This window comes from Macrotis lagotis, chromosome 3 (assembly GCF_037893015.1).
Source record: "Macrotis lagotis isolate mMagLag1 chromosome 3, bilby.v1.9.chrom.fasta, whole genome shotgun sequence".
NCBI lineage: Eukaryota > Metazoa > Chordata > Mammalia > Peramelemorphia > Peramelidae > Macrotis > Macrotis lagotis.
This window is the reverse complement of record NC_133660.1, coordinates 301,043,522-301,057,087: the sequence shown is the minus strand read 5'-3', so window position 1 is coordinate 301,057,087 and position 13,566 is coordinate 301,043,522. Positions and strand designations below refer to the sequence as shown.

Here is a 13,566-nt window from a genome sequence, read left to right as displayed (position 1 = left end):
TCTTCCTCTGTCATCCATCCATTGATTCTGGTTCCTGTCATCTGAGAATAAACAGGAAAAAAAACACAAGTTTAAGCCATTCTGTACATAATGTTAGCTGCCATGTATAATTGCCACTTTCATTCCATTAATCTGAAGGAACAATGTTAAGTATATTTTTATATCTCTCCTTTAATGCATATTATAGATTTTTAACAAAAGACATTTTAAAAATTATAACATTTTTATCCTGTAAAAGATGATTAACATGGCATTATTTATTCTAAAACTGTATTACTTTGGAAGGAATGTATATGTGTGTGTGTTTGTGTGTGTGTGTGTGTGTGTGTGTGTGTGTGTGTGTGTGTCTGTATGAAAGTATAACATTGAAAATACTCAGAAGCAGGGAGGCTACGTGGAGTCAGGAGTACCTGGGTTCAAATCCAGTCACAGACACTTAATAATTACCCAGCCTTGTGGACTTGGGCAAGCCACTTAAACCCATTGACTTTAAAAAAAAAACAACCTAAAAAAAAAGGAAATATTCAGAAGTAATGTATGGTGACTTCAAAAGTGAATGAATTGGTTAATGAAAAAAGGATGAAGTTTTAGCAATGTACAAAGCATAATGGTAAAGACTGATGATATAAATAAAGAAATGACATGCTTCTATTAAAAAAAGTCTGCATCCTCCAAGGAGCTTAGAACACATTTTTAAGAAAGTGGTATTTAAGTAGATTTACAAATGTTAGGGAATTTGTGATTACAACACAAGTTGAAAAAAAAGGTGACATAATTGATATCAAAAACTTTAAAGCTTGAATCATTTTTAGATTTTAGAGATAGAGAAAATAAGATCTAGGGAGAGTTATCAGATCTGGCAAAAGTTGTACAGGTATTAAAGGCTGTGCAACAATTTGAAACTCTCTTCTCAGTGATAGAACCTCTTACAAAAAAAAACATTCTCATCACAACAATCACTCCACACTTTCCTATAATAATTGTATTAATTAGAAAGTGAAATTGTTAAGAGTACAGATCATCTTATTATCTTATGTTTCAAGTCCTAACAATTAATACAGTGCTTGACACGTAGAGTTTTTGATAGATTTCAATCTCTCTCTCTCTCTCTCTCTCTCTCTTTCTGTCTCTCTTTCTGCCTTTATCTGTTCCTTGACTCTTTTAATTCACAAAATTAAATACACTTTCCCTAACACAAGGCAACCTCTCTTAAAAAATCAACTATGAGTCAACCAATAAGCAAGTACTGGAAAGGACCTAAGTAAGTATTATGATAAATAGCAGGAATGAAAAGAAATATAAAAATCAAAACACTCATCACACTCAAGGAAGTATTCATTTTAAGTAAGGATATAAAATTTAAATTATTATTTATATAGATGATATATAAACTATTAAAATATGGTATAAACAGAAATTAATCACAATGAACAGATACCCATGTAGTCTGTTTGGAACCAGGAATGACCTTCTATGGAATATGGAATTTGAGCTTAATGTAGCAATGACCCAAGGAAGCTAAGGGAAGGAGATTAATAAAGAAAACAGTTCAGACATTGGAAATGAGCAATATTAAAACATGGATTAAGCATAAGGAATTCAGCTAATGGGCAAAAAAAGTAGGCTAGGATACTGTATAGAAGGCAATAAAATATAAGTATAATGAAACTAAGAACATCAGAGAAGAAATGGGAGAGAATTAAAGAATAAGATAAAAATGATTACTTCACAGGTGTTCTACATGCAGATCTTTTCATGCTTCCTTAAACTGCATTACTATTCTTGACAGTGTCAAAAATTTAGACAGTTATAATAATTTGTATAACCAAAGAACATTATGATAATATATCCCTTAAATTCTTTCCCCTACATATAACTGGAAGTAATTTTTATTAGAGATGAATAAAAATATTATACTAGACACCAATACAGTTATAAAGGAATATAAATTAAGATTCCTACTTTTAACCCATGACATTTTTGATTTTTAAAATAATTATCCATATTCTCAGGGAAGATCAAAAACTTTATTTTTATTTATATTAGTTACTTGTTTTTATTTATTTTGTAAATGGTTATTATGAAAAACTGTTTTGCATCAGTTCCCATATGTAATTGATACAGTTCTTCCCAAAGAGTAACAGAATTATGGATAAAGGAAGGGAATTTAGAAATTAACAATAATTTATGTTACAACTAAAAGGACAAAAAAGAGGAGGGAAAGGAACATACCTTAAAAAGGTGAAATTTCTTCAAAAGGTCTTAACTGAAAATTCAAAAAGAAATAGTTTTATTTCAATATCAAAACGATTTTTGGTGCCCACACCTTCTTCATGGCATTCTTCATCTCTGTATTTCTCGATGTATAGATGACAGGGTTCAGCGTGGGTGCAATGACTGTGTAAAACATGGAGAACCCCTTATCATTTAGACTGGCACTAGGAGGTAGGAGATAAGTGGCAATACAGGGAACAAACAACAGAACAACAATCATGACATGGGAAGCACAGGTAGAGAGGGCTTTATGTCTAGTATCTGATGAATGGTTCCTAAGGTTGTATAGTATGACAATGTAAGATGCCACCAAAACAAGAATGGTAGCCAAGACAACCATGCCAGAATTTGCAATGACTAAAATATTCGGGACGTATGTGTCAGTATAGACAAGTTTTAAAAGAGCTTTCACATAACATAAATAGTGATCCACTTGATTAGGACCACAGAAAGGTGACCTAGCCACCATGAGTGCCTGAGGAATGGAATGGCAGAAGGCCACCATCCAAGCCACCAAGATCATTGTGTTACATCTCTGTTGATTCACTATGATCATGTAGTGTCAGGGCTAACATATGGCAACACATCGATCAATCTCCTTGGCCAGCAAGATAAACACCTCAATAGCAGCCAGGAAGTGAGCAGCAAAGAGCTGAATCATACAACCATTAAAGGACATATTTTTTTTTCTTTAGCAATTAAGTCCCTGATGAGCCTAGGGACTATGGTGGTTGAATATGCAAGATTCTTTATTGACAAGTGACACAGAAAATAGTACATTGGCTATTGGATAAGATGGCTTCATATGATGGTGAGGAAGATAATGAAGTTTCCTAGGAAAATGGCTAAATAACAGAAGAAAAAGATTATAAAACACATCCTTTTGAGATCCTCGTTTATGAAAAGTCACAAGAGAACAAATTCTGTGACATTCTGATTTTCCATGTATGTCAAATAGTTTAGAAATGTCCAAGTCACCTTTCTGGTCAAATATGCAGGAAAATTCTAATTCATCTGAAATCAAACACAGAAACATAAATTATCACCAGCATCATGGAAGATCAAAAACTTACTCTCCAATTATTCAAATGTTCAATGCATTGCTACAGTGGATCTTGCTATGTCTTTAAATCTGTGAAGATCAAATTAAATATTTTTACAGGTAGGTCTTAGAAATACAATGAAAATCATGATCTTAATATTATTCTTACCTTTACTACTCAAATCCCTTTCTTCATATTGTTCCATAAAGGGTTATATGTCTTTAAAAGTTATGACAATTTTAAAAATGCCCAAGATTTCCATATTTCTCCATTAGTGTGATAATTTAATAATCAAATTGAGTAAATTAATAGTAACATTCATTAAACATAACAAAGTAAAGATTAATACATTAATTTGTTATGAAAACAACATGGAAATATATCAGACATTTATTGTGATTATCAAAGAGAAATGTGATAAAGAACTGTTTAAGGCAAAATGGAATATTAAACTATTAAATATAATAAGGTAAAAGTTCTCCTAAAAGGATTTCTAAATGCCTTCTGGAAATCAAATATGAAGGGATGAAATATATTTTTAAAATATAAAAATAAATCTCCTGTACCTGGCTCCAACGCAAAACCAATTAACAGTCCTTTACATATGTAGGCAGTCAAAGCAAGAAACAATTAACACCAAGAAGAAGGAAGACAAAAATTAAACAATAGAACTGACCAAAAAATGCAAGTATCCTGCCAAGTGGAAGTCACAAACACAAATACTCAATTATATGTACTGAAGGAATTTTGACAACAGTCTAAGAAAATAATGTGTGAGCTTTCATAAATAGAGAAGATTTTGGAATTTGATATTGGGTGGTGTAAACTTTGAATAATTGAACCTGAAGTACCGGTAAGGAAGTCCGATCAGACTAGATTTGTGGAGCGGAATAAAATGATATGCTGTCCTTTCCCTCTCCACTAATTAAGACTTTTTCAGTCTTTATCAATCTCCTTTTACCTATACTGGATTTATCCATGTTACTCTGATTTTCTTCCAGGTAAAGGATTTTTCTCCTTCTGTTCCTACTTTTCATTCTTTTTATTTATCTCTGTCCCTTCGATTCTTATGTTTGTTGTCTCTTAGATAAATGACTTATCAAGATATTGATCCCATATATTGATACTTCAAGATTGCCAGGACCAAGAAGTATATGATCTCCTCTTGCATAGTCTTCTATTATGCTGCTTTAGCAAATAACATTTTAACTTTCTTTTTGTAATTGTTTAATTTTGGGGGGTTGGAAAAGATCCTCAAAGATCTTAATAACAAACAATTTCACAATGAAAAATTGGAGGTGCAGTACAGAGACTGCCATCTAGTGGTCTAAAAGAACCTTATTTCATTTCCTAGGCATTGTGGTGTTTTGATTGTGCCTATAGTTATCTTTAGGCAGATAACTCGAGTCTAGGTCATTCATATATACTTTTCTTACATTCTGGTACTCACTTCTGTGTGGATACAGTCAAAGCAGCCCTTGAAGTAGGTGAAGAATAAAGGAAGAATTATTAATAATTGTTGAGAAAGAGATGGAGGAATCTAGGTTAGAAGGAAGCATGGGAGAAATCTTATACAACTTGCTTCATTTTACCCAAAAGAAAAATTGAAACTCAAAATCACCACTCATGATCTAAATTCCCATAATTCAGATATAGAAAAGCAGAGGTTCAACTAGTTCCCTTGAATCCAATCCTACTCTACTTATCATTTTGTATTAAAGGAAAAAATAAAAACACGGAGAAAGACAAATACAAGTAGAAAAAAAGAATAGAAAAAGAGATAGGGAAGGGAAAAGACAGACAATAAAAGGGATCAGTAAAGACAGAAAAAATAACAGTATAGTAAGATAAGGAAAAGAAAGAAAGAAAGAAATAGGGAGTGAGAGACAGACAGACAGACAAATTGACAGGCAGAGAGAGAGGCAGAGAGAAAAGAGAGACAGAAAGAAACAGATACACAGTGAGACATTAACAAACTCAAGGCAGAGACAAAACATACACTTATGCAAGTTAGATCTCCCTAAAGGTTCTTCCTCCTCTGGCATTAAGTGATTTAATAAACATTTTTTTTCTGGGTATGACAGAAAACCTGAGAGTTTTATATAAATAAAGCATTTTCTCTTAAAAAAATAAAATATTTAAAGTCAAATAAGATTGATTAAAGTTCAACTACAGATAAAGGCCACATGGCAAAGATATTTGAACTGAATTAAAAATCTGTCTTCTACCTTTTCAAAAGGCATTGATATATCCTGACCCAATTTAAATCTACTTGCATTCCCACTCTATCTAGATATTTAATTAGCATGTGCTTTGGAGGATGAGAAATAACCTTATCAATAAATCATGATCTTTAGGGACTGTCCATTTCAAGAGATTTTAAAAGAAATAGAATCAAAGGAATAGATCATAAAATAAAAAAATTATGTGTAAATTTGATATAATGCTAATTTATCTAAATTCTATTGACTTACATGCTTTTTTATCATTGGTGCTTTGCTGTTGTTTTGTCTGTGAATTTGTAGAAAGAACTTCAGGAGAGAAAAGTTCTTTTGAAAAGGCAGATTGGCTGGAGCAGCTAGGTGGTACAGTGGATAGAGTATCGGCCCTGGAGTCAGGAGTACTTGAGTTCAAATCCGGCCTCAGACACTTAATAATTACATAGCTGTGTGGCCTTGGACAAGCCACTTTACCCCATTTGCCTTGCAAAAAAAAATCTAAAAAAAGGCAGTTTGGCAACTGTTCTGAAATTTATCATATTCTTTTTCAGTTTTGTTCATTCGTTTTTCCAACTATATGCAAAGACAGTTTGGAACACTCAGTTTTTGTAAGATTTTGAGTTTCACATTTTTCTCACTCCCTCTCTTCCATACGTCCTTCCCCAGAAAGAAAAATCTAATATAGGCAAACCTATGTTAAGCATATATCCATATAAATCATGTTTTAAAAGAAGAATCATATCAAAAAGAGAAAATGAAAAGTTAGAGAGAAACAAACAATACATAAAACAACATTTTTTTCAAAAACATCAAGACTAGTAAACCTTGATTTGAATATAAATTCCATACTTCCTTCTTTACACATGGATGGAATCTTCCATCACAATGTGGGAATTGTCTTTGATTATTGTATTACTGAAATGAGCAGGTGCAACACAGTTTATCTTCACCCAGTATTGCTGTAAGCATGTAGAATGTTCTTCTGCTTCTCCTCACTTCTCTTGGCATCATTTCATGCTAGTTTTTCCAGACTATTCTCTAGTCTCATCTTTCATGAATTCTTACAGAACAATAACACGTCATCATAGTCATATACCACAATTTGCTTGGCCATTGCCTAACTGATGGGAATCTCCTCACTAAAATAATTTACCATTCTCAAGTTGCCTAATTTTCCTATAATTTTAATGATTTAAGTAGGGTTAGCTAGACAGTGTTTGGAATCTCTTCAATAAAATTTATTGTTTTGAAGTTGCTTAAGTTCCTATATTTTTAATGATTTAAGTAGGGTCAGCTAGACTGTGTCTGTCAATGATTATATTCAAATGTTTTTTTTTCCTTGATTCAATATGGTTTGAAATATACTTCTCAATACTTTGTTTAATTCATTTACTTAATAATTGTATGGTACATTATTGATGCAAGAAATGCTTATTAGAGCAGAGTTTTGGAATGCTGAATGTGATAATGCAAATATTAACTTTAGACAAAACTCCCTCCTTTCACTCTAATCTTAAATGGTTCAATGATCCAATTTTGATTGAGCTAAAATTAGTTAAGGATCTTTGTTTGCCTTCCAGCTATATTTGCACCATCGATTAAGAAGTCTTTCTAAACCCCTGAAAAATATGGAAGCCACAAAGTGAAGTCTACATGAATGTTTTAATCATTTGCTTGAACTAATTGCATGATGAACCAATATACATATACATATATATATACCAATACATATATATATAGAATATATATTAAAGTTTTAATAAATATATAAAAAATATCAAAAATATCCTGAAGTAAGCAGCCTCATATATTGTGTATTGTGCACCAATCAAAACTGAATGCAGTGGACAATTACATTCACGAGTTATGAGATAATTTTTGTTGTCCAGTACCACCCTTTCTAATCCCATGAAGGTATAGTTATAAACTGTAAATTCATATTCCTATTTAGAATTTTAGAACAGCTTCAAGAACATATCATCACATGAGTCTATTTCGTAGATGACACAATTGAAGAAACTCATGTTTCTCCAGATGAAAAGGTGGATTCATGATGTCTTCTCATAAAACAAAAAGGAAAACAAATTTTGTGACATGAAGCCTCTTCTGCTGTCTCTCCCATATTTCTTAATAGTCACCTGTTTATAAGTTTCAATAAGAGGAGGTGTATGATATATATGTACTTTATTTGAAGGTATTTCCAACGATTCTAAGAGTAATCGGTCTTCTTAAGCACAGTGCTCATTGACTGAGTTGTGTCAATAGCAACTTCCTTGTCAGGAAATTTTCCAAGATAGGAGTCTAGAGAAGAGCAAACAGGTGTCCAGAGTTCTGGCCAACATATGAAAATTGTCAATGAAAGTCTCTTCTGGGATCTGTTTTCTAGCATTTTCTGATTTTTAAAGGTGTGAGATCAGGGAATAGATTCCCAGAAGGATTTCATGGGAGACTATGAAATTCTAGATTTATAGTACAGTGATCAACTTTGGTGCAGGGGAAGTCATTTTAACTTTTCCCTTTTTTTCGGGGGGGGGGGTCCAGTAAATTATATTCACCAGTCATCAGATAAATTTTGCTGTCAAATACCACCCTCTCTAATCCCATGATTGTATAGTTATGAACTACAAAGTCACATTCCTATTTAGAATTTTAGAACAGCATTGAGAGCATATCATCACTTGAATCTATTTGTAAGATAAGACAGTTGAAGAAAGGAATATAGAATTTTTCTTTATCATTTTCTTTGTATCTGAGTCAATCAAACCAATGCCAACAGAGACACTGTCTTTTTTATGGAATAATTGTTTTGTTTACTCTACTGGTATATGATTATATTCTCCTTAGTTTAAATACCCCTTAGGTTTTATATTCTTATGAATATTGTCTCAAATCTTAGTGTCAGCACATACCTCACTTCTGAGGTGTTGCAGTATTTAAGTTATTTGTTCTTCGAAAAACAACGAAAGGCTCCTTGAAGAAAAGTGCTGGGGAGAAGAAGAAACAAATGTATATTCTATTTGCCTTTTAACCATACTATGATATTCCCAAGGGACATGTTGGGTGAGTTGGGGAATAGGTCTCTCAATAAAGAGTCTTCATTTACATGAAATTATTAAATAAATTTACTTACATATTATATAGTTATATTTTAACATGATTCAACTGGGTTTGGATATTGGGATACATGAATATTTTGAAATGCAAAAAGTTAAATGGAAATTCCAGCACTTAATTGTGAAAATCAGTTTTAGAATTGTAAACAAAAGATGCATTTTTGGACTTCAGGTATTTTAATAGAATAGACTGGGGATTTTTTTTTTCTCACAGAATCAACAGGGAAAATTTTTGCTATGCCATTCTTAAAGTTTCTATAATTTTTAGGCTGCATCAGAGGTAGAGCTGCAAGATATTAATTTTGTTTTACCTTGTCATTATCAGAACTCATCTACAATATTTAAATCTTATTTCTAAGATTTAATTTTTTAGGTTTTTGCAAGGCAAATGGGGTTAAGTGGCTTGCCAAAGACCACACGGCTATATAATTATTATGTGTCTGAGACCGGATTTGTACCCAGGTACTCCTGACTCCAGGGTCAGTGCTTTATCCACTGTGCCACCTAGCCACCCCAGTTCCAAGATATTAAAAAAGAGGTTTTGATAAGTTGAAGGATAGTGAGAGTATGGCAAACAGTATTCTAAATTACCTGGGGCCCCCAAAATGTAACAAGACATGAGTGACATGGGAATGAAAAGACTCAAGGTGGGCATGATAATTTCAATTATATGAAGAGAAATTATATGGAAGAGATTTATAATGATGTGCAGAGTAAAAAGGACAGAATGAAAAGCAATATATAAATGAGTTAAAGAAGAAAATGGTGACTTGTAGTCAGAAGGAAAAACATACTTTCTAAAACTTAAAGCAATTCCAACTGAGATTCCAACTTCCCATCATTCAATGCAACCTCTCTTAAAGTGCTGGGAAAATAAGTGCTTTTTACCTACCCACATGAAAGAAGGTAAGTAGTAAAAAGAAGTATCAAATTCAAAACATTCCTCCAACTCTCAAGGAAACATATATTCCAAGTAAGGATATAAATTATAAATTATTATAGAGACTGATTATGTGCAAATTATTACAATGTCATGTCAAAGGAAATTAATCTCAATGAGTAAGTGCCAGTTCAATTTATTGGGACCTGGAATGACTTTCTCTAGAATATAGAAATTAACTTTCTCCAGAATATAGAAATATAGAAGCAAGAAGTCTAAACAGGGAAGCTAAGAGGTGGATATTAGAAAAGGAAACAGTCCAGACACTGGTAATGGGCAATACAAATACATGGACTTAACATAAATTATTGGGGAAAAGGAAGTAGACAGGATACTGTGTAGAAGGCAATAAAGAAAAAGAATATTGAAGCTAAGAATAGTAGCGAAGAAATACAATGAGAAAAACTAAGATAAAATTGATAACTTTGCAGATGTTCTAGAGACTCAGCTTTAAATGACTTCTTAAGTCTCATTATAATTTTTGAAGGTATCAAATATATAAGCAGCTTTAAAAATTGCATAACAAAGGAACATTAAATTATTGTTTTTCAGTCCTTTCCACTACATAAAATTATACCATATTAATAAATTACAAATGTAGAAAAATACTGTACTAGTCACCAATTCAGTTGAAAAGGTACATAAATTGAAATGCTTGCATTTCATCCATATCATTTTTACCTTTTAAAATAATCAATATATTCTCAAAAAAATTGAAATCTTTCCATTTATTTTTCTTCATATTTTTGATTTCTTATGGATTATTTTTTTTAAAATGGATAATTTGAAAACCTGTTTTGCATCATTTTCCATTTGTAATTGAAAAAAATCTGCGTCTTTTCAATGGGTAAAGGAATAGTGAGATAAAGGAAGAGCATTAAGAAATTAAAATAATTTTAATGATGTTAAAAATAAAAATGAGAAAAATAAAAACCTTATGTGAAAAAGATGAAATTGTAGCATGTCATCATTTCGTCAGAAAGTCTTAAATGAGAAGTCAAAATAAAATTGTTTTATTTGAATATCAAAAATGTTTTTGTTAACCATACCTTCCTCATGGCATTCTTCATTTCTGTATTTCTCAGTGTATAGATGAGAGGATTTAGCATGGGTGCAAAGACTGTGTAAAACAAGGAGTACTCCTTATCATTTTGGCTGGCACTGGGGGGAGAAAGATAGGTGGCAATACAGGGAACAAAGAACAAAACAACAACCATGATGTGGGAAGCACAGGTAGAGAGGGCTTTATGTCTAGCATCGGATGAATGGTTCCTAAGGTTGTATAATATAACAATATAAGATGCTACCAGAGCAAGAAAGGTGACCAAGGCAACCATCCCAGAATTTGCAATGACCAAGATATTAGGGATGTACGTGTCACTACAGACAAGTTTTAAGAGGGCTTTCACATCACATATATAGTGATCTACTTGATTAGGACCGCAGAAAGGTAACCTAGCAACCATTAGCGTCTGATGAATAGAATGCCAAAAGGCCACCATCCAAGCCACCAACACCATTGCATTACATTTCTGTTGATTCACTATGATCATGTAGTGTAAGGGTTTACAAATAGCAATATAGCGATCAAATGCCATGGATACCAAGATGAACATCTCAACAGCAGCCAAAAAGTGAGCAGTAAAGAGCTGAGTCATACAACTATTGAATGACAATGTTTTTTCCTTAGCAATTAAGTCCCTTATGAATCTAGGGACTATAGTGGTTGTATATGCCAGATCCATTATTGACAAGTGACACAGAAAATAGTACATTGGCTGTTGAATCAGATGGCTACATATGATGGTGATGAAGATAATGAAGTTTCCTAGGAAAATGGCTAAATAACAGATCAGAACGATTATAAAACACAGCCCTTTGAGGTCCTCATTCATGAAAAGTCCCAAGAGAACAAATTCTGTGATGTTCTGATTTTCCATCTGTTTCAAATACTTTAGAAATATCCAGGACGCATTTCTGGTCAAATATGCAGAAAATTCTAATTGATCTGAAATCACATAGAGTATCATAAATTATCAGCATCACAGTAGATGTAACGTTCATTCCCAGATTGTTTAAGTGTACAATGCATTATTAGAGTTTATCCTGTTATATGTTTACATTTGAGAAGATGAAATAATTTTTTTGCAACTGGTTCTTAGAAATTCATTGAAAATTAGGAGCTCAACAGTTTTTTTGCTCCTGCTACTAAAATCCTTTTCTGCACATAGTTTCTTATAGGTTTATATGTCCTTCAAAATTATAACAATTTTGGGGGCAACTAGGTGGCACAGTGGATAAAGCACCGGCCCTGGAGTCAGGAGTACCTGGGTTCAAATCTGGTCTCAGACACTTAATAATTACCTAGTTGTGTGGCCTAGGGCAAGCCACTTGACCCCATTTGCCTTGCAAATACCTAAAAAAAAAACACAAAAAAAAGAATTAAAACAATTTTGAAAAAATCCCTACGATTTGCATATTTTTCCTTTGGGGCAAAAATTTAATAATAAAATTTATTAGCTATATAGATTTTTTCAGTTGATTTTTCTTTTGCAAGGCAATGGGATTAAGTGGCTTGCCCAAGGTCAGACAGCTCAATAATTATTAAGTGTCTGAGGCCATGTTAAACAGAGGTCCTCCTGAAACAGTGCTGGTCCTCTATACACAGCATCACCTAGCTGCCCAACTATATAGATTTAAATATGACAAAACTAAGATTCATATACATTGATTTGGAAATGAAACAATATGGAAATATAACATTAAGTGTTATTATAAAATAGTTTTATGGCAAAATAAAGAAATGTTTAGGGATAAAGACAATATTAAGTTATTAAATATCAGTAAAATTTAAGATCTCCTAAAATGATTTGAAAATGCCTTTTTGTAATCAAATATAAAGGGAAGGAACATATTTTTAAAATATAAAAATAAATAATTTTATCCTCTACCTGGCTTGTACCCAAAGGCAATTAACAATATTTTAGTGATTATAGCTAGCCAACACATGAAACATTTAACACAAGGAAGAAGGAAGAGAAAAAACAAAAACTGTAGCACTAGACCCCAAATTCAAATGTCCTACCAAGTCAAAGTCACAAACTCAAATACTCAGTTAGTTCTTAAAGACATTTTAACATGGATCCACAAAAAACAATGTGGGGGTTTTGCTGTAGAGAGAATATTTTGGAATTTGATATGGAGATTTAGAAAATTTGGACAATTGAAACTGATGCATTTGCAAGGAATCTGATCAATCTCGATTTGGGGAGTCAGTTAAAATGATGTGCTGTCCCTTCCCTCTCTGCCAATCAAGACTTTTCCAATCTTTATCAATCTTCTTTTTTATACTGAATGTATCCATGTGACTCTTATTCTCCTCCAGGTAAAGGATTTTCCACCTCCCTTTCCTTCTTTTTATTCTCTTTTATTTGTCTCTCTCCCTTCAATTCTTATGTTATTTGTTCCTTAGATAAATGATTTATCAGGTTATTTCATTCCATGCACCGAAATTTCAAGATTTTAACCTCCTATTGCATAATCTTCTATTATCCTACTTTAGTCAATAAAATTTTAGGCTCCTTTTTCAAATTTTTTTTTGGTGGGGGAGAAAATCTGTGAAGATCTTTCTAACAAACAATTTCACAATCAAAATTTGGAAGCACATAGCAGAGAATAACATCTTAGTAGGCTAAGAGAACCACATTTCAATTGCAAAGCACTATATATTGTAGAAGATTCCAGAAACCTGAATCTGATTCTGAGGAATGTACTTACAATACTTTTAGCTTTCTTGATTCAGACAATTTGAGATATTGAATCTAGGTCAATCTTGTACATTTTTCTTATTATATCTTAGCACTTACCTCTGGGTGGGTACAATCAAGGCAGCCATAAAGTAGGAGGTGAGTAAATAAAGAATTATAACTAATTTTGGGGAAAGAGATGGAGGAACCTAGGTTGGAAGGAACCATAAA

The 13,566-nt window shown here is 32.5% G+C and overlaps 1 protein-coding gene across 1 annotated transcript; it reads right to left on the bottom strand.

Annotated features, from left to right (window-relative positions):
• Positions 1 to 10,602: 10,602 nt before the first annotated feature.
• LOC141516990 (olfactory receptor 4P4-like) lies at positions 10,603 to 11,529 on the bottom strand. Its single transcript, XM_074227934.1, has one exon. It carries the CDS (start codon positions 11,527 to 11,529, stop codon positions 10,603 to 10,605), a length of 927 nt encoding a protein of 308 aa, XP_074084035.1.
• Between the last annotated feature and the right edge of the window lie 2,037 nt (positions 11,530 to 13,566).

Bases quoted from the DNA above. Each gene is read 5' to 3' on its own strand.
- LOC141516990 (XM_074227934.1), bottom strand. From the start codon at position 11,529: ATGGAAAATCAGAACATCACAGAATTTGTTCTCTTGGGACTTTTCATG.